Consider the following 19,445-nt stretch of genomic DNA (forward strand, 5'->3'; position numbering starts at 1 on the left):
TTGCTTATCCCAGAAAATGTAATCACAAAGGAAAACAACCAAATTGAATATCCCTTCTAAAAGCGCCTACGATAAAACTCTCCTTGGTTAAGTAATTATAAGCTTGCTTGCAAACTAGGGTAACAAATGTTACAAGGTGTTTTATCTATTCATTGGATAGCTTCTTTCAGGGCAGCTTTATCGAATATAAGATTACTGGTTGACTATTTTTTTGAAATAATTTATAATACCAGAAAAATTGCTCATCTAACACTGATCATGAATCTGAAGAAATATATTTCTGATCTTAATTTTCCCTGTTGTGCATACACGTTACCAGGGCGAAAAGAGCTGAGAGATGTCACCAGAAAAAAAATTTAACAGGGTAAATGAAAATCGGTTGTGCATCAATACAATATAACACAACTAAATTCTCTTGTAATTGCATCAATAAAAACGTCTATTAACGGAAAATTATCAGTTGACAAACGCACAACCATCAATTGAGTAACCTGCTAACATGGTACTCCTGCAGAGTCCCTTCAATAAGCGCGCAGACGTAAACAGATAAAATTTTTAGTTAAAAACGTAACCTTTCTTCTGCTCATATATCGGTCGTCAAGTTTTCAATATGTCCTTAGTACCATTTTCTCATGTTCGATTCTCCATATTAACTATTCGATTGAAGATTGTTTTTCTCGTTTAGAGATCTTTATAATATTATTGTATGCTGTATTACTGTATGCAATTTAAGTGTTGATTTTGTAATAAAGAATCTTATAATATTCAGCAATTAAAATGTCTCTTGCAAAATAGTTTTGATGAGCAAAGTTTATCATAACTCACAATAGTCAGTTCTTAAAATATGACTGTTTCTGCCGCATGATATATAATAGAAGCACCAAAACACGTTCAAGTGAGGGACAGGAACTTACTATATATTTAATCATTCTCGCTGACCTACATGTAGGCTAGTTTATTTTGATCAAACGAAGATAAACAGTTCTGGGTTTTTGAGTCATATCCAATTGCTTTAATGAACGAATGAATGAAACTGCGACTAACCAAATATTGATATTTTCGTGTACCAAAAAAAAAATAAGACGCAAAAGTTATACACTGGCTGAAATTCTCCAAATTCTCCAACTACGTAACATAAAATACAAACAAAGTACACTTTGCAGTTCTCATAGTAATTCATATTGCTGTTGTACTCATGCAGGATGTTACCGAATTATCTTCGCGCGAATCAGTGATGGAAATATTCCTTTGCATTTCCCTCCTGTCCGTCTCTTGCTGGTTGTTTGTGCCAGCACGAAGCTCGTGTCTCTTGCATCGCAGCATTCTAGAGAATTCGCGACGATAATTTGCATTGAATACCGCATACACTATTGGATTGCAGGCGCTGTTGGAATAGATGAACCACTGAGTGGACATTATAGCTGCAAGAATGGAATAGGTCATCTGAGGCTGTCCAAAGTCCATGTAGAGGAATATAATGTGATACGGCAACCAGCAGACAGCGAATAAGACGACAACAACCACGAGCATGCGGACAATCCTTTTTTGACGCTGTTGAGAGACTAAAAGAAGCATAACGATTTGAGTATGAAATAAATGCAGCTTCTCGCCTTTGTCTGACTCTCAATTGATACTTTGGAAAGATACCAAATTTCGGCACTGTTAGGGCACTCAGTTATTGCATGTTCAGTTACAGGTACTTTTGATACGAGGCTGTAGGTACTAAAAAAAACGAAGGAAGAGAACAAATAGTCTTCTAAGTAAACGTATGCAGTATATTGTATATATTTTGACAGAAACTCATAAGGGTTGAAACGTGTAGCGCGCGTTGCCAAGTACCATATTTGGAAGAACCAAGAGTTTGTACACGAATGCTTTATACAACGTAATGACACAAACAACAACATTTTCGGTTTTCCGATAAGTTTCTCAAATTCCGCCCTAAACGCGGTAATTTTCTTACAGAAACTAAAGAAATTCATTACGTGCATCCAAGTAATGTTCTCCAAGCTACTGAATGACGATGAAACAGAGGAATTTAACCAAATTTAACTTTATTCAACCAAGCTTGTTCAAAAACAATATTACGCCATCTAGAGCGAGCTAGCGCGCGCTGTGAATTTAAACCAAATGTTGCAATTTTGATTGGATAATTTTATCTCATAATTTTCGAAATATGGTACTTAATGAAAACGAATGTGCAAACGCTTTGTACAATACGAATCACAGGATGGGAGTTACATGTTTCAACCCTTACGGGTTTCTGATTTCGATTCATTCAATGTTTTTTTTATTCTTGCAAATATGAAGTTTTTCAGAAATTTCAGATTTGACGGTTTTAAATTATGAAAATCTAAATTAACTTTGACCATTTTGTTTTAGTGTGCCAAACTTGCTCTAGTAATGCACTAGAATTGGTTTTCGAGACACTTTAATAAAGGTTCTGGCTTCAAATGAGACTCGGTGAATGAACTTCAAATTTTTTTAACTGTTACAGATTGCGTGCTCTATCCTCCACTGAATGGCCTGTGTACACTGAAATACTTAGTGTTATTTTGATTGTTAGAAAGATAAAAAAGATAACATGTTGAACAAAAATTTCTCACGGAGTTCAAGGATATTTCGAAACCATTCTGTTGTTATCTTATCAGAAATAACTTGCATGGATAACTGATCAAAGCCATTTCTAGTTTGTCTTACCTTCAATGCTTTTACATTTCTAAACTTTGTTAACAAGAAAAGAATATATAAAACAAGATTGAATGCCGTAAGTCATGGGAGCTATCTACTTATGTTTTCTGAAAAAGTCAAAATACGTTTTATTTCATTTATTCTTAAATTAGATAACATTGTTTTTTTTTTATGTTTTAAATATATAAAAGGTAACTCCAGAAAAAAAAAAGAAACAAAAATCAAAACAAACATGACTTACCCTTCTGTGATTCCGTGAGACTCCAAAGTTTGCGAATTATTAGCCAATAAAGAACAGAAATGGCACCAAGCGGTATGAAATAGAGGAAGATTGCTACTAGTAGTGTGTATATTTTCCTTGATGAGATGTCCGGCCATATTTCAACGCACAAGTCGTTACCATTGGAGTCCGGAACTATATGGGAAAATAACAACAGTGGGAAGGGCAAAGCCGTCGAGGAAATCCAGATCAATGCAACATACATATATGCATGATAAAGTTTTGTGTTGGGCCGCTGGTATAGGACAACCATCTTGAAACGATCTGCCGCGATTGCTATCAGGGTACCCACCGACGCAGACAACGACACGCCTTGAAAGGAAGAAAGGAACTTGCACATTAGTTCACCGAACGGCCAATATCCCAAGTGTCCCAGGGTTGTAACCATGGGAACGTTAAGAAGGCAAACAAGAAAATCAGCTACGGCTAGGTTTGTGATGAAGACGTTAGTGACTGTTTTCATGTGCGGTCGGCGGATTGTAAGGATCACCAGCAGGTTTCCACCGACGCCTAAAATAAATATAACGGCATAAGCAATCAAACGAAGTATGGCCAGCCCTGACGGTTCGCTAAAGTCCACAATTGGCGCTGAAGTAGTGCAGTTAGAAGGCAAAGAACCGTTGATGGTCACAGAGCAGTTAAGTGTTGACATGTTGATGGACATCCCGGAAGAACTGCTCGTTGGATGAGCAAAGTTCTCTGCGTGCTCTGCACGCTTTATGACGTCATCTTGTTATCAAATTAAAGTGACGCGCGCGTATGCATTTATTCTGTTGTGTATCTTTTCAGGGCGAAAGCGAATTTCAGTGACTCGTTATCAAAAACGAGTTTTGGAAACGATTGAATTTAGGCTAGACACTGTAAGAGTACAATAAAATTCATGCAGAACCTGTGTACTTTTTGCCGTAATGAGATCAGTTACTTTCTTATTTATTTGACATGTTTGTTTTTGATTCGTTACGGTTTCCCGTAAAGACAGAATTTTGTTTGTTTTTGCGTTACACCTAAAATGGGTATGTTTTGACTAAATGGGCTACCTTTTATTGGAAAGCCGGAGGAAAACCGACGATAAAAATTTGCCAAGGCTAGCTTATTTTTAATTCACAAACTATCCGCTTAATAAAACGACTTACCCGAAACACTTTTAAACTGCTTCGCCCTTCTATTATAATATATTAAACCTACAAACAGAAAAGTGAAAGTTTGTTTGCTCTCTGTATTTGATAAGGTAAAATAAAAGGAAATGGGCATATCTTTGTTTCCACATGAAACGGTTGCTCCCACTCAAACCTTCTTTCAAGGATAGAGACCGAATGTGCCCATAGATGTAAAACAGATAACACCGAGATAGATTGGTCATCTAGTTTACTTATTTATTAGTGTAGCTTTCTATTTACTGTTTCTTCTGATTAACCTTTAATTTTCTGAAGAAGGAAAGACAGGATCATCTCTATTCCTCTAAAGGAAACTGACCAAACAATACGAAAGCAAGAATTACAGATAGTAATAAACTGTTTTTGTTCTCTACTTGTCAAAAAATATTGATAGGTAACTACTTTTAATTTCCTTCAGTGTGCCGGAGACAAATTATGTTAACTGAAGTCACTTATTTCCGAAGGTTGTTTTAAACCTACGACATATCTTGATAATGAAATAAAGCTTAATAAATAGGAAGATAGCTACGAAGTATCAAATGCCGTTATTAAATGTCAACGTTAAATTGTAAGATAAATAAAATGAATAAACAATCGTTTAAATTAAAAGGAACAAGTTGGTACCTTTATAGCCGTTTTTACAACACTTCTTTATCCTTTAAGTTGACTGTATGGCGTAGGGGAGCGACGGGTCTTGGCATACCAACATCTGACGGGAAAATTAATTGGTTTATGAAAATGGAAGGCTCTTTTTAGAGTTTTCCTATAACTTCGGAAATAGCAAAGAAAACAGGTCTATCAACAGGCGATAGTCATTTTTTGAGTGACACAAAAGGAAATAAAGATGCCCACTTTAGAAAGATTCTGATTAGACTAAAAGTCGGAAGAACGCTTGATTAAAATGCTGCCACCTATTGTCTGAGTACGGGAAACAGGTCAAACAAAAAGACAAAATAAAAGAGTTCCAAAAACAAACAATTTATTTTAATCAAAACTTTGGCTGCGCGTTTCGCAAACTACCAAAAAATCGATTTTTTTTTCGACCTCGAAGATCTTGTATCCCCTGCCAACTCTAATTCGAAGGTTTCCATCATGGACTCGATGCTTTCCAACTTTAGCAATGTGACAAACAACACAAACAACTCGGTACAAATCTCGCCAACGGCGGCTCCAAGTGAACCGGGAATAACTGAAAGTTCCTTCTTCAAATGGTTCCGCGTCGCAGCATATAGCGTCATCTGCATTTGCGGAGTCTTTGGCAACCTTCTGGTTATCCTCGCCAGTCGTAAGCCAGGCATGATTACAGTGAGCAACATTCTAATAGCAAACCTAGGAATGGCAGATTTCACCGTCTCTCTCATCAACATGCCCACCGTTGTTGTTTACAGTCATCTGGTGTACTGGCCGTTTGGCGCTGTTCTTTGCAAGCTCATTCCATTCCTGCAAGGCTTGACACTCTCCGCTTCAGTTGGAACATTGGTAGCCATCGCTTTAGAACGGTACTGGCACATTGTTCTGTACACAAGACGGAAGCTCACAGTCCGTGAAGGTTACAAAGCCGTTGCAGTTATTTGGGTGTCCTCCATTTTTATCCCTCTCCCGATGGCCGTGTTCAATAAGATCTCAATGTGGAAACAAGGAGGCAAAGATGTTGCGATCTGCATCGAGGAATGGGCAAATTGGAAAGCAAGGCAAGCTTACACAACGGTGTTGTTCTTGCTGATGTATTGTCTACCTCTACTGGTTATCTCTGGTCTTTACGTGCAGATTGGCCGCTTTTTGAGGAACTTGCCACCAATTCGACGAGGTGTGTATACATGTTATTTTCTATTATTTTAGTCTTAAACTAAACAAATGGTGTAATCATATATATATGTTTATGTTTTCAATGAAATGCCGTTGCAGAAGGCGAAGGCGAAAATAAAATCAATATAAAGAACGCCACAGCAAAAAATGAAAAATAAAAAATAAAATAATAATAGTAAAAAAAAAAACATTATCCTTCTCTGTTCTCCTTTTCTGTTAAGGTCAATAACGGCTTCTGGATGCTTTCGTTTTTGGGAGTAGAACGTTCCAAGAAGCATGCAATGGAACCATTTATTTTAATAAAACGCAGAGACTAAATCCCTTGAGTGTAAAAAGAACTGCGAGTGAGATGGTCAGTGGGGAGGGATTGAGTAGCACACCCAACTCGGAAATTGGCTTTGCTAGTGCTTGCGTCTATACTGGATGACAAATCTGTGTTACACAACCGGTTCAAATATACACATATTGCAGCTTTTATAGTATTTTTTTCAGCAACCAACCGTGCTCAGAGGAAGGCCGTCCGTATGCTGGTGATTGTGGTGATGCTGTTCGGCTTCTGTTGGTTACCATACCACATTGTCTACATGTACCTCGACTTCAGCCAGGCGCAGCTCACCCAGGCTCTCACCTCTTTCGTCCTGTTTGTTCAGTGGCTGATGTTCGCAAACAGCGCCTGCAATCCTTGTGTGTATGCAGTCTTAAACGACAACTTCAGACGCGAGTTCGTGGCGATGATTTCCAGACGCACGGTGGACCGAAGGAGAAACAATAACTTAACGATCCGTGTTCAAACAGCACAATGTGGCGTGTAGATGTCTCACTCTCTACCTCGTGCTACAAATTAACACTAAGACCCATTTAACCAGAAAATTTTATTTATATTTATGGTGTGACTCTAAATGCGAGTATAAAATATAAAAAAGAAAGGTCGATAGCAGATAAGGTGCAAACTTGAAATGTAAATATATAAGGTCAGTTTTGGAATAGCCAAAGAAGCTAAGCATCTTTTTCCGAGGCCTCGAATCAGGAACACAGCTATTTAAAAACTCTAAAGGTGATCAATTTTAGTAATAGCAATTGAAGGCCGAAAGGTTTAATCACTGACAAATTATATATATTCTCTTGGTCGTAAGAAGGTGTAATTGTGGTTTTGAGTTCAATAATCTTAGATTGTTAAAGGCCACTTAAAGGCCAGGCCAAGAGAGTGAAATTTTATGTTTTTTTGTACACAGTTGTCAAATCCACAAAGTATTTACATGTCATAAAGTGTTGATTCATGGATTGCTCTAGTGTGACGCAATTTATTTCTGGCTGCGTTTTAGGACTTTCCTCAAAAACTTCGGCTAGCCAGAGAGAGCATGCCTTGACTGAGAGAAGGCTAGGAGTAAAGCATATTTTCTTCAATGATGTGTATTAAATACGTGATTCGTGAAATGGTCTAAATATACTTTATATATTTATATACTTTAATCGTGATTTGAATAAAATAAAAAGCTCGTGATTCTTGTAGTCCACACCCTTTTCAACCCCGATCACGCTGTAGATCCTACAATGAATGGTGGATTACTACCCATTGATTTGTCGACCCGACAAGAAAATACCTCGGGGTTTTATTCAATCAGATTTGTGCTACAAATATTCTGGCCAAAGAAAATCCATAATCACAAATTTGAACAGCAGAAGAATGATAGTGGTAGAAAACAGAGCGGGTTTCAATTGAGTGTCGTAAAATTAACGTGATAAAAAACAAACTTACCTGTTGTTTTTTAACTCGTGTTATTGAAGAAAAAAATGTCCTGTCGCAATGTGGTGTTGTTATTGAATAATAAAGGGTCCTGTCACTTGACGGCTATAGATTTCGATTTAACGATTCTGTCGGGAAGGCTTTGTGAATATTCAACAGCAATTTACTTATTATCGTCACGTACCTTACCAACCTTTGGCGATTTCCTCTTCACTAAAAAATATCTTTTAGCTTTGTCTAAAACTACACCTTGATATTGTCAACGTGAGGAAGATAATGGGAGACCTCTTTTGAAATAATAGCCCGCGTCTTTGTGATACGAATTGCACTAGGCAGTAATATTATCGCCCTTTCTTATACCTGCCGCAATTGGTAATAACATACATCGCACTTTGTATTGAAATAGCTGTCCCACTTTGTTATAAAAGCTGTCGTAATCATTAATACTAAGCCGCCATTATAAGGTGCGAGCGGCTTTTTTCAAAGTGCAACGGCTATTTCAGTACAAAGTGCTGCAAGTATGTTTTGAAGAGTTGCGTCGGGTATGACAAAGTGCGATAGGTATTACAAAGTAGGACAATTATTACGCTGTATTACAGAACACAAGTGTTTACCGGGACAAAGTGCGTCATGTATTAAAATTAGGACAGCTGTTCCATTACGAAGTACGACAAGTGTTATTACAAGCTGCGTTAGGTATTCCAAAGTACGATCAATATTAAAAAAGTCCGAGAGAAGACAAGTGTAATTTCAAGGTTCCTTAAGTTTTACAAAATGCTTAAGGTTTTTCAAAGAGCAACCAATATTTTACAAAGTGCCTCAGAAGACGTGTTATTACAAAGTGCTTTTACTAACAAAGTGCGACTATTATTACAAAGTACGTCAGAAGACAACTCAAGTGTTATTTCAGTGTGCGTTGAGTTAGCAAAGTGCGTCAGGTATTACAAAGCGACGAGATGGTTACAAAGTGCAAAAGGTATAGTAGCTTATAGTATTACAAAAGACAACAGCGCACTGGCTATTAGATACTTCTGGCAATATTCTTGGTAAAGGGAAGCACGAAAAAGTACTCCTCTTAAACTTTTGATATGTGAGTTGTTTGAGCAGGCGCCATAGGTACATAAAATCATTCATGCTTTCAACCGAATCGAGTTTGGATGTTTGCTTTCATTTGCTCGATAAAAAAGAAGTTTCCCCTTTTTTTTTTGGATAAAAAATTGGTTTATTTTTTTTGTAAAAAAAAAAAAAAAAAAAAAAAAAAAAAAAAAAAAAAAAAAAAAAAAAAAAAAAATGCGAGAGAAGTCGAAATGATGGACTGAGTTTTTTTTTTTTTTTTTTTACAAATTGATGAAGACCAATTCAACTCTAGTCCACGATAGTAGAAAGGAATATTGCTCCGTCTGGTACGACACGCGTTTTTATGCCTATTAAAGACACCTCGTCCGTGTTCTCTTTGTGAAACAGCACGAATCGTGAAGGTAAAAACTGAAATGATCTCTGAATGTATGCGTTTGGGGACTTTTCTTGCACTGTCAGCTTGTCCCTAAAATAATATGCCTTGACTGATGATAAATCATCCTTTCTCATGTTTTAATAAGTTAAAGCTGATTTTCTTTAATTATGTTTATTAAATACGTGATTCATGAAATAATTCTCAATATTCTCGTGATTTTTGTACCCCCTCCTACCGTTTGCTACTGTACCATGATCTCATTCATCGCTCTTGGCAGTCTTGGTCCTACGATGAATGGTGGATTACTACCCACCCGTTGATTTGCCGATCTGGATAAGAAAATTCCTATCGGGATTTTCCTTAAACAGATTCATGTTGTTAATATTGTTGTCTACACAGGCCAAAGGAAATCCACAAACCTTAATGTTAACAACATCAGAAAATACGATAGTGGTAAAAAAGCTGGCGGTTTTTAATTGATGATTGCAAATCCAATGTGGTAGAAACTAAACTTAACTGTTGTTGTTTTTTTTTTCTGTGTTACCTGTTGCTGGAGATTGTAATGTTCAAGTGTGCCTGAGTGATTCGGCAGAATAATAAAAGTTGCATTGAGTATGGCAAAGCACATTAGGTAGATAGGGGATTATTTCACAGCCTGGCAGAATACAAGGGTTTATATTGCTAATTGCATCAGGTAATGTCGGACAGTAACTGCAGGCCATATTTGACATGTCAAGCGCATGCGCAAGCATTATCTGCACGTGCACGCCTGCACGCTTTCAGTCTTTTAGCATTAAGATAATGTTCTATTTACTTTACTTATATTTACAACTGAAGCAAGTGTCATTTAATATATAAATATCGGTTCTCCGCATTGCGTATGCTTTTAATAGAAATTCCAAATTCTCAGACACGCATTTAACGATATGTTTTTAATTATTATCCATCTCAAAATTTATGTTATTAATTGGTATTTTCTGATTATCAGATTTCCCAGACCCAGCCGTTTTATCGTCTATTTGTTGCTAACATTATTTTAAATGATTTGAAATACAAAGTACCTCTTACTGGCATAATATTTTACGATTGCCAAGGAAATTGTATATAAAATGTCCTTCGACATGTAACTTACTGGAAGACGGTGGTTCGATATTTATGAAATGTAAATATTTTATTTTATTTATACTCGCAGCCTTGCAAAAAAGTATTAATCACATGATTATAAAATTGAAAGTTGTGTCTATAATATAATATATACATAAATAAATCGGCATTGTTTTCTTTTTCTTTCTCTCTGGAGTTGATTCCGATGTGATTTTATACTTCAAACAGGAAATCTAATTCCTAGACTGACCTAAACTGTATTTGAAATACGAGGTCATTGAGACAAGGTTAACAGCTCCGTTGGAAAGCGGGGAAACTTCACAATTAAAAATTAAGTTATAATAATAATATTTTGTCAGTATTATTAGTAGACGTCTCCTTCTGAAAGACTCTGTACAGCCTGACTACCAAATGTGAATCCCACGAAGTATATTGTCAAGAACAGTGAATAACAAAAGGGGAATAGAAATCTTGAGTATCTGTCAATTTTATTCCCATCCATATTGTGACCAAAAGCTGTCTTTATTTTCTCTATCAGCGACTTTCTATCACCATATTTATTTTTCCTATAGATGGGCTTTGAGTGGTTGCAAGTTTTGATAGGCCTCTTTGGTCCACTGTGTTTGTAGATTTTGCCATTTTTATTGCCCTTCGAAGTGCCCAAAGCGTTCTCTATGGAGTCGGTGAAAATGTAGGATTTACCTCCCATGCAAATTCGTATCTCCATTTTGTGACAGTCATGGTCTGCCTGAAAATAGAAAGTAAAGAGAAAAAATCGCATAATGCTATTCTTATTGTCAATAGTAATTATAAAACTGCAAATCTGAGTTAATTTCTGTAAAAATTGCTAATTATCGGCGACAAGACGATGAAATAACGTTTCGGTGTCCTCGCATCAATAAAAGCGAAGTTGTTTTGTTTCATTAGAATAACCAGTGGGTTTATAATTTGAGTTAAGTGATGTACAGTGCTTTTAAAAGTGATTTTGTTGCACGAGATTTATGACTGGTCAGAATCGATACCTAGCGTATTCGCACACCAATCGAGTGCAAGCTAATCTTGATCGGATCCACGAAATCATCGTGACTCGTACTGTGTCCCAAAACACAGACAACGTTATATACTCATATAGCCCTTCTGGTGCTTAATAAAAAAAGCTCAGTATTTTGAAACACTTCCTTGACACTCTGATTGGCATTATACTTGGTCAGTAGTTATTGATGCTATTTATGATCCCTTAGAATGCTACACCGCAGCAGAAAACTTAATAATGTTAGCAGAACACGCCTTCTCAAATCGTGTTGTTTTTAAGTGATAATTAACAACCCACTTCAATGTACTTACCCAATCTTGTTTGGCCAAGGCAGCATGGGTCCTGTCTCCAGGAACAAAGCTCCCAACATATTTCATCCTTCTTGAATACCTTAGGACAAACACGTACTCCACCAGAGTCGAAAATATGAAACCAAAAGACATCAGTAAAAAGTAGTCGATAGCCTTGAGGTAGGACACGCGAGGCAGGTTCGAGTTAACGGAACCTAACATGTAACTGATGGTCAGGACTGTCGTGATGCTAAGACCGACACGTGCGGGAATTGCCTCCGGATCAATCCAGAAGCTTACCCATGAGAGAGCCACGATGCATACGCAGGGTATGTACATCTGGAAGATATAGTACATTGTACGACGCTGGAAATGTATGGTCACTGTTAGACCGGAAAATGATTCTACAGAAAAAAAGAAAGCTTCGTTAAACAGATCAAGTCTCTCTTTTCTCACACTAGCCCCTATTTTTTGTTATTGTTAGTTTTATGAAAACCATATCAAACAATAGGTATGCTGTATACATGTGACCCTGTTCCAGGCGGTCGGATAGTTAAAGCAAACTAAACGAACTCTTCAAGCTGCACCCGAAGCTAACTGAACTAAGGCTTCATTCATGTGATCCTTTGGTTCATAATAATGTTTTTTGTAAGGTCTGTTGTTTCAGTATACCTGTCGCAATATGCTTATTTTATCGTCCTTTTTCAATAATAGAAATTTCTCTAAATTGGAATATGTTTCGTAAATTGTCACCTGAGTGATACAATGGATGCTTGAGCTTCCTCGTTGCATTGAAGACAGTGAACTGAGCCATTTCCTTATCGTATATGTAAATTTCTGTCCCAACGTCTTTCTTCCATGTGTATTGTAGGTCATCTTTGTCATAAGAGACTGGAGAGAAAGTTTGGTGTTAGCAATACGAGACATAACGAGACGATCGAGACAGGACGATTCATAGTGTGATTTCTCTTTCTTCATACAGAACTTTAATTTTACCTCATACTGAATGTTAGCAAATTTGCCAAAAGTAAAAAGAGGAAATTCGTTTGAACGTATTCATTTACATCTTAAAATTTAAACGTTCAACTAATAAAGGCTAAAGAATTGTTCTTTTCATCTCCAAATGAACCGAGCAAGCAGATATATACCAAAAACAACATTAACTCCTGATAACAGCTCCTCCATAGTATAAAGACAAAACCAAAACTACTTCCCGCCTCCAAAAAATAAATATAAATACATGAAACTAACTAGGTTATAAATAACCCGGCAGAAAAAGCATAAAAACATTTTACAAAAAGGGATGGCAGTTTGCCATCAGCTCAAATTTCCACTCACAACTTTCCAAAGCTAAGTGGCAAATCTGGTCATCCATTGGATAGTTTCGTAGGTTCATTTTACAAGAGGCAGTAGATTTCATCCTAAGGAGACATAATAAGAGATTATTTACACCACTAGCGACAGTATAAACTTTAGGAAATGGTTCTAAGCTGCTATATTCCGTGTGATATTTTTTCGTTTTGTATTGTAAATATGCATATAACTCTCGTCATTATAAACATACGGTAACCAATCCTTTTTTTAGACATTTTCGGTGTCAACCCATAACACTAAAGAAAGGGTTATCCCCAAAACACCTGTGTTATATTTAGTTATCTAGGCACTATTTTGACGTTTCTTCCAACTATCGACATTTACTTTAAGTGCTACACAGTAAACCACTCTTCGTTTCATAGAGTTTTTCAACCCCGCATCAGCATTTAAAATGAAAATAATCATAACAAAAAAACAACAACAACAACACTTAAAACAGTGACAGAGCTTCAACCACAGACAAAAGTTTTGGGAAGGTTTGCTCTTTTCCTTTTCCCCTCCCACCTAATTCAATCGCATGTGTGGTATATCAAACTCAGACCATATAGCTCACCCTTACGTTAAGTAAGACTTGAACATTGATATGGGGGAGAGAAGGGGCTCTTAATCTGTTAATGCGTAGATATATTCAAAATATATTGTTAACTGAAGCGTTTTTTTAACATCCCCAATAGCGTTTGTCTGTCGTTGAAGGTAGACCTTTATTGACTCATCAAGAACGACATAGTCAATAATCAATGAAGAGCCAAAAATAAACCGGAAGCAATTAAACATTTCCGTTGTCACTCCATTTTGCCTCAGTCCTGTTTACGACTGAATGAAAGGTGGAGGCTATTGTTAGTAAATATAGTACTACAACAACAACAAGCTCATGAAGGAAAAGAAGAAAAAGAAAATCAATTGATCATACCGTGCACTAAGCATCATGTGTCCGCCATTTAAATTCAGCCAAACTTTCTTGTTCGGAAGTATCGTCTCATGGACACTTGTTTGAACTGAATTAACAAAAAATGTGTCAGGAAGCCAGAAATTATCTGCATAGTCCCCTCCAAGAGTAAGAGTTCGATTAAGACCCAAAGCAAGCCTTGGATCCTCCCAGAACAAACCAAGATACAGATCCAAACTGAACTCCTAAAAGGCAAGAAAACAAAGTTAACGAAATAGTTTAATTTCAGAATTTTTATGTTTTTCAATCTGTTTTGTTTGTTTGTTTGTTTGTTTGTTCACTTCTTTGTTTTTAACAACACGTCTCTTGTAAATGGGCATCATGCTTTAGATACAAATTTGTAAAAAAGTACGTACTCACCATATCTGCCTCTTGTATTTCACCAAATGACAAGATAAGTACATCCACGTTGACGTCAACGGCTTTCACTGATATGAAGGCAAAAGAACAAGGTTAAAAAGCGCATACCCCAAACGTATAGTACGTGAAAAGTCGTCCCCAATGTATGATTATAATGATCATTTCAAGTTAACGGTCAGTTCCCCAAGCATCAAACATAATAATTTCTAAGAGAGATTTTCATGTTACTTTTTGAGCATCTGAGTACGTGGTGGCTAAATTGCATCTGGCTGTTTTTGTTTATAAGATATATTTATGTCTTTTCAACAAAGTAACTCATAGGAAAGCTCATAAAACAATTGTTTTCAGCTAATGACTCAGGAAATGAGTCTTTGTGTTCCTCAACACCCTATGTTGCTTATTGGAACGACAAACCAAAGGAAGGGGCGAGATTACAATAACGGATAAAAAAATAGCCATATACCGGAGCTATCAATACATTTATCTAAAACTGGTTGATAGTACCATAGTTTACTAGTTTACTCAGTTTTATTCTCTCTTACCTCCATAGAACGGCCTTATGTTCCTGTCATAGTTCGTCATAATTGTGCTAAGCAGTTTAGACATGTTCCTCCCTGGCTGTACAAGAGACATATTCGGCTTGTAATTCTTGCTGAGAAAGAAGGTAAAATCATTAAAGTATTTTTTGTTGTTTATGAAAAAAAAAGAAACATTTAAGAGACGTTATTGCTCTCAGAGCAATGCACGGAAGTGCTGTTTTCGTCTGATCAGTTGATGATGCATATTGCCTAACTCCGAGTAAGGCTACTCTGACATAATGTTCAGTACTCATACGAGTTTAAGTATCTCCGACAATCCATCTTTGCACCTTGTACTTATAGTTTAAATGCCTTGGTTTACCTTAATTGGCCCCTGTGTTTTTTGTTCGTGATCTTGGCTATCTCCGCCATATTAGATATTGAAATTGCTCAGAACTGTTTGGACCGAACTCTTAATTTATTAAAACGAAATCTTAATGAAACAGTAAGTTAAACTTAGAAACACCATACTTCGGGAGGAATGGTTGCCACTGGCGGAAACATCGAATCACGTGTTTGGTCATAATTGATTTAACACCCCCGGGGGGGGGGGGTACTCAAAAAGTTGTATACGGGGAGGGTCCGCCCCAAGTTCTAACCCCTTACCCTTTTATATACCATTTTGACAGAAATTGTACCCCTTTCGTATACCTTTAACTGAGAAAAGGTACCCCTTTCATATACCTAAGAGACATGGCGTGGACTTACAATAGGACGTTATTCTTGTCATTTGTTATGTGGCGCTTAATAAATTAAAATAATACAGCCATAAATTGCGTCTGTTCCGAAATATTTTAATTAAAGGCCCTTTTAAATAGCCAAATGACAGATTTCCATACCCTTTCATATACTTAAACTCGTGAAATCCCTACCCTTTTATATACCCGAAGCCTGAAAAAGGAACCCCTTTTGGGCGGAGCCTCCCCGTATAGGCTATTATAGAGAGTACCCCCCCCCCCCCGGGTTTAACACACTTGTAGTAATACAAGTTTGAAATCAGAGCGACCCCGTCCCCTCCTATCTGGGCTTCCCCAGGCTAAATAGGGTTATAAAGCATAGCCAGTTTACTTGAAGCTGCAGACCAAAGATACGAATTCGGAAACATTTTATAAATCTCTTTTTTTGAAATCAAACTCTTTATTACTTCCTATTTGTTTTTGGTTGCATTTTAATGAGCATTTGGAGATCAGTCTTATACTCACAATGGGTTCGAAGCAAAGCATTCAGCCAATAGAAGAGTCAGAGCGACCACCTTTGCATTCCTTGGTGTCATTATGCTGCACAAACCTGGAGAAAAACTGAGATATTAGGCCTCAATTTGGTTTTGGTAAGCCCGTCGTAAGATTTGGCAGTTCATTCGTGGGGTTTAGGTTTTGCAGTAGCTGGTGGTCCTGGCTTCAAGCGCTCCAGCCTGCCATTAGCTGGATTTGTTCTCGGTAGTCGTATGTAACACACTCGTTCCACATGATAAAAAGTTTGGGTAAAACTGATCACCCTTCATGGGATTCTTCCCCACGTTCTTACTGCCTTCGACACTTATCACAAAAATGAAAATGACGCCTTCATCCAATTCCCTTTATTCAGTATCAACATTGATATTAAAACACATTATAACTGATATTTCGTTTAAGGCGTAGGTCGATTTCAATTCTATCGATCATTGTCACGTGAACTGTATTCAGATCACGTTGAAATTTTTTATTTTAAAAAATTCAATGGAACAAACTGACAATACCCTTACCTTGACCTAGCATTCAAACAAAACAAAAATTGAAGTAAAAACATTAATTATACAGTCAAATAAACCCATATGGAGTTTTTTTTTGAATTTATAAATTTACTTAGTCCGGTATTGCGGTTGGACGTTACATACTTTTTTGATCAATCTTTCGCTGGATTTGTAAACTCCTGCCGTTCAGAACGTAACAGGTAATGCCAAAAAATTCGGTTAAACAATTAAACTACTATGCTCGATAATAAATCATGTCTTTGACTCCTGGTGATTTTGTTAAGTTGTTTTCAGAATGTTTCTACTCGGGTGTACTTTCTCTCCAAGAAATTCGCCATTCGGATCAATGTTAGGTTTCCGTATTCTTCAGGTACACAATAATTTATCCGTTTTTTTCCCAAGAAAAAATTTTTCAAATATATTTCTCTCCAGTGATCATGAAGTATTGGTCATGATCTCCAACACCGGGTATCAGCGATAGCGAAAGGACACGAATGCGCTTGTTTGATTTCTAATTGTTAATTATCATGATACTTTTAATAAAAAAGTGTTAAAAAGTGAAACACACGTATGGATAAATGTACAAATTGGAGGGTGAATTTTCATATTTTAACCGAACCTTTAGAGATAAGTATTGCAGCTACTTTTATTTGTGACTATTTTGATTTCTTACCAATCAGCAAAAACACTTTCAGTAAAACGTGAAAACTTTTTTAAATTGTATTTAACAGTTCAGTTCTCTGAGCAGGATCGAGAAACATGATGAAATTAATCCATTCTAGCCATGAAAGTTAACGAAATAAATATATGAGAAGTAGTTCCTAAAAACTAAAACTAACTCAAAGTAAAACTGCTTACAGAGTTTCGAAAATTAAAATTATACAGAAACCATCGTACGATATGTCCTTATTCCTCTTCTTGGATGTAATATTTCAGCGTGCGAAGACCTCTACTTTGAGCCAAAGTTAAACAGTCGAACTCAAAATACGTTAATGAAGTAAAGTATTTTATCATTATGACAACTAAATCAGTTTTTAGAAAACATTTACCTTTCTTGAAGCGAAGGATTGAAAACCTCTATCAAGTCAACACCCTTTACCTGACTTTACTTAACCTTCTTCCCATCCTTCTAACGGAGAACTAAAATTTTAATAGCGGCACACTGGATCGAATTATGTTTTAAATTGTATGCAATTTTCCCATAAGGTTTCATCTCACGAAACTCCCGGATGCCACAGCGGGGTACCATTTCTCTTCTTACTAGGAACGCTATTTCATCTTTTCAACGGTACAAAAAAATAACAAAACATTTTCTTGTAAGCAATTGAATTTTTGCCAATTGCCTCATGCATTAAATAAGATGATTTATCATTTGCAAAGACGACTTTTTAGTGAAGAACAAATTTAATTTGAGAAAACATCGATTCTGTTTAAAACTTTGAGATCTGAAAAGTTAAAGTTGCCAATCATACAATTTTTCGAGTTAAATTGTGCCTCGCAGGTGCGCATAAATTTTTAAACGCAGTTATATTGTCGCATTCTGAATGTTAATGAGGCAAGGCCGAGTCTCAAATGTTTATTGTTTCACTTGAAATGACCACCTTGTATATTTTAGTACACGCACAATATTAGTATAAAGACAACCTTCCTTTTTCCATTTTCCTACATATTTTTTTTAACTTAGGCTCCAAAAATAGTTTTACTACAAGCATTCGATTGTTGAAAAGAGAGGCTGCTTTACACTACTGGGATAAAAAGTCTTATAAACGCCCCGGCACCGCGTGACTCAGTTAATCAAGCTTTCCACAGCAATGGTGAATAAACCCCTGCTTGCAAAACTAATTTTCAGGTCAAGTTTGCTTGGGGTTTTTATATGAAAACTGCGGCGTGAGTTCCTGAAGATGTTTTTCTTGCTTGAAAATCAATTACTTTTCTGTATTTTAACCCGTCGCAATCACAGTAAAATCAAACAAGGGGGAAGGGGTAAAATATCAACAACTGTATTCGATGTTAATTGGTGCAAATCAGTCAAAACAGCTAACAGTGTAATGAACTAAAAATGTTGAGACAAGAACGTGTCATGGTTACGGGAGGCAATTAGTTATCACTGTCTAAAGAAAAAAAAACTTAAGGCGTCAATCAAATAGATGCCTTCAGGGAAGAGAAGATAATCATTCTTGTTTGAGAATAACTGAGGCTCGCGATAATAATGCCCCTATCCTCCATGATTCATTTGGTTGAATTCACAACAATGCATTGATATATTATATGAACTTGAAGCTTTCTACATTTTGAGTATTTTTTGACTCAAATGTTCCACATGGAGTCCGTTTTGTGTTGTTTTGACTGTTGATTGAGAACGAGCGTTGATCAATGATTTATCACGTTTCGTTCTATAGAAAATGTATGGTTTGGCATAAGCTGTGTATTACTTATTATTATATATATAGCAATAATTTTAAGCAATAAACCTTATGAATAGAATTCTATATTTGCTATATTTCACATGTGAAAAAAGCGATACGTCCAATCAGCTTCGCGTATAGCTTTCTTCACATGTGAAAAATATAACCATCATCATCTATAGAGTAGTACGACTCAACCAATCACAGCGCGAGAATTTAAATGGTTTCCAACGAGGTTGAGAAAGCGATTAAGCGAGCGGCAAGTTTGCTTTCGACGGCAGTTGTTTTGAAAACAGGTCTACACGTTTTGTTCCTTTACAAAGCTTTGCCTTTTAAGAACTTAATGGAAAGGCAAGCCAATAGAAACACGCTAAACAAACCTAAAGAATACAGCAGTGATAGAAATCATTCTTCAAAGGCGAGGTGAAAGTGAAGACAGGCGAAGGCGAAGTATCGATAAGTGAAAGGGAATTAAGACAGACTTTCATCGGAACTTGC

At 36.6% G+C, this 19,445-nt stretch overlaps 3 protein-coding genes across 4 annotated transcripts; 1 reads left to right on the plus strand and 2 right to left on the minus strand.

Moving 5' to 3' along the window:
• Positions 1-898: 898 nt before the first annotated feature.
• LOC144644039 (neuropeptide FF receptor 1-like) lies at positions 899-3,852 on the minus strand. The gene is made up of 2 exons (XM_078503447.1): positions 2,933-3,852; positions 899-1,562 (listed from the first exon to the last, which is right to left on the minus strand). Exons 1-2 carry the CDS (start codon positions 3,633-3,635, stop codon positions 1,177-1,179), a joined length of 1,089 nt encoding a protein of 362 aa, XP_078359573.1. The 5' UTR covers positions 3,636-3,852; the 3' UTR covers positions 899-1,176.
• Positions 3,853-4,815: 963 nt separating this feature from the next.
• LOC144644041 (neuropeptide FF receptor 1-like) lies at positions 4,816-7,203 on the plus strand. The gene is made up of 2 exons (XM_078503449.1): positions 4,816-5,932; positions 6,424-7,203. Exons 1-2 carry the CDS (start codon positions 5,218-5,220, stop codon positions 6,741-6,743), a joined length of 1,035 nt encoding a protein of 344 aa, XP_078359575.1. The 5' UTR covers positions 4,816-5,217; the 3' UTR covers positions 6,744-7,203.
• Positions 7,204-9,364: 2,161 nt separating this feature from the next.
• On the minus strand, positions 9,365-17,706 carry LOC144644034 (gamma-aminobutyric acid receptor subunit beta-like). 2 transcript variants are annotated; one of them, XM_078503441.1, is made up of 9 exons: positions 17,592-17,706; positions 16,016-16,100; positions 14,778-14,887; positions 14,236-14,303; positions 13,840-14,060; positions 12,894-12,976; positions 12,309-12,446; positions 11,577-11,959; positions 9,365-10,980 (listed from the first exon to the last, which is right to left on the minus strand). In XM_078503441.1, exons 2-9 carry the CDS (start codon positions 16,084-16,086, stop codon positions 10,597-10,599), a joined length of 1,458 nt encoding a protein of 485 aa, XP_078359567.1. In that variant the 5' UTR covers positions 16,087-16,100; positions 17,592-17,706; the 3' UTR covers positions 9,365-10,596. The 2 variants fall into 2 exon arrangements, with proteins under 2 accessions (XP_078359567.1, XP_078359568.1); XM_078503442.1 differs by having other exon boundaries at positions 16,016-17,699.
• Between the last annotated feature and the right edge of the window lie 1,739 nt (positions 17,707-19,445).

The sequence above is a fragment of the Oculina patagonica genome, chromosome 2 (assembly GCF_052425735.1).
Source record: "Oculina patagonica isolate OP01 chromosome 2, crgOcupat, whole genome shotgun sequence".
Lineage (NCBI taxonomy): Eukaryota > Metazoa > Cnidaria > Anthozoa > Scleractinia > Oculinidae > Oculina > Oculina patagonica.

Excerpts from the sequence above, each read along its gene's own strand:
- LOC144644034 (XM_078503441.1), bottom strand. The coding sequence starts at position 16,086 with ATGACACCAAGGAATGCAAAGGTGGTCGCTCTGACTCTTCTATTGGCT. Across the intron at positions 11,960-12,308 it reads GCATCCATTGTATCACTCAG|AATCATTTTCCGGTCTAACA; the intron begins GTGACAATTTAC and ends TTTTTTCTGTAG. Across the intron at positions 10,981-11,576 it reads CCTTGGCCAAACAAGATTGG|GCAGACCATGACTGTCACAA; the intron begins GTAAGTACATTG and ends TTCTATTTTCAG.
- LOC144644041 (XM_078503449.1), top strand. The coding sequence starts at position 5,218 with ATGGACTCGATGCTTTCCAACTTTAGCAATGTGACAAACAACACAAAC. Across the intron at positions 5,933-6,423 it reads CTTGCCACCAATTCGACGAG|CAACCAACCGTGCTCAGAGG; the intron begins GTGTGTATACAT and ends TATTTTTTTCAG.
- LOC144644039 (XM_078503447.1), bottom strand. The coding sequence starts at position 3,635 with ATGTCCATCAACATGTCAACACTTAACTGCTCTGTGACCATCAACGGT. Across the intron at positions 1,563-2,932 it reads TCTCACGGAATCACAGAAGG|TCTCTCAACAGCGTCAAAAA; the intron begins GTAAGTCATGTT and ends TGCTTCTTTTAG.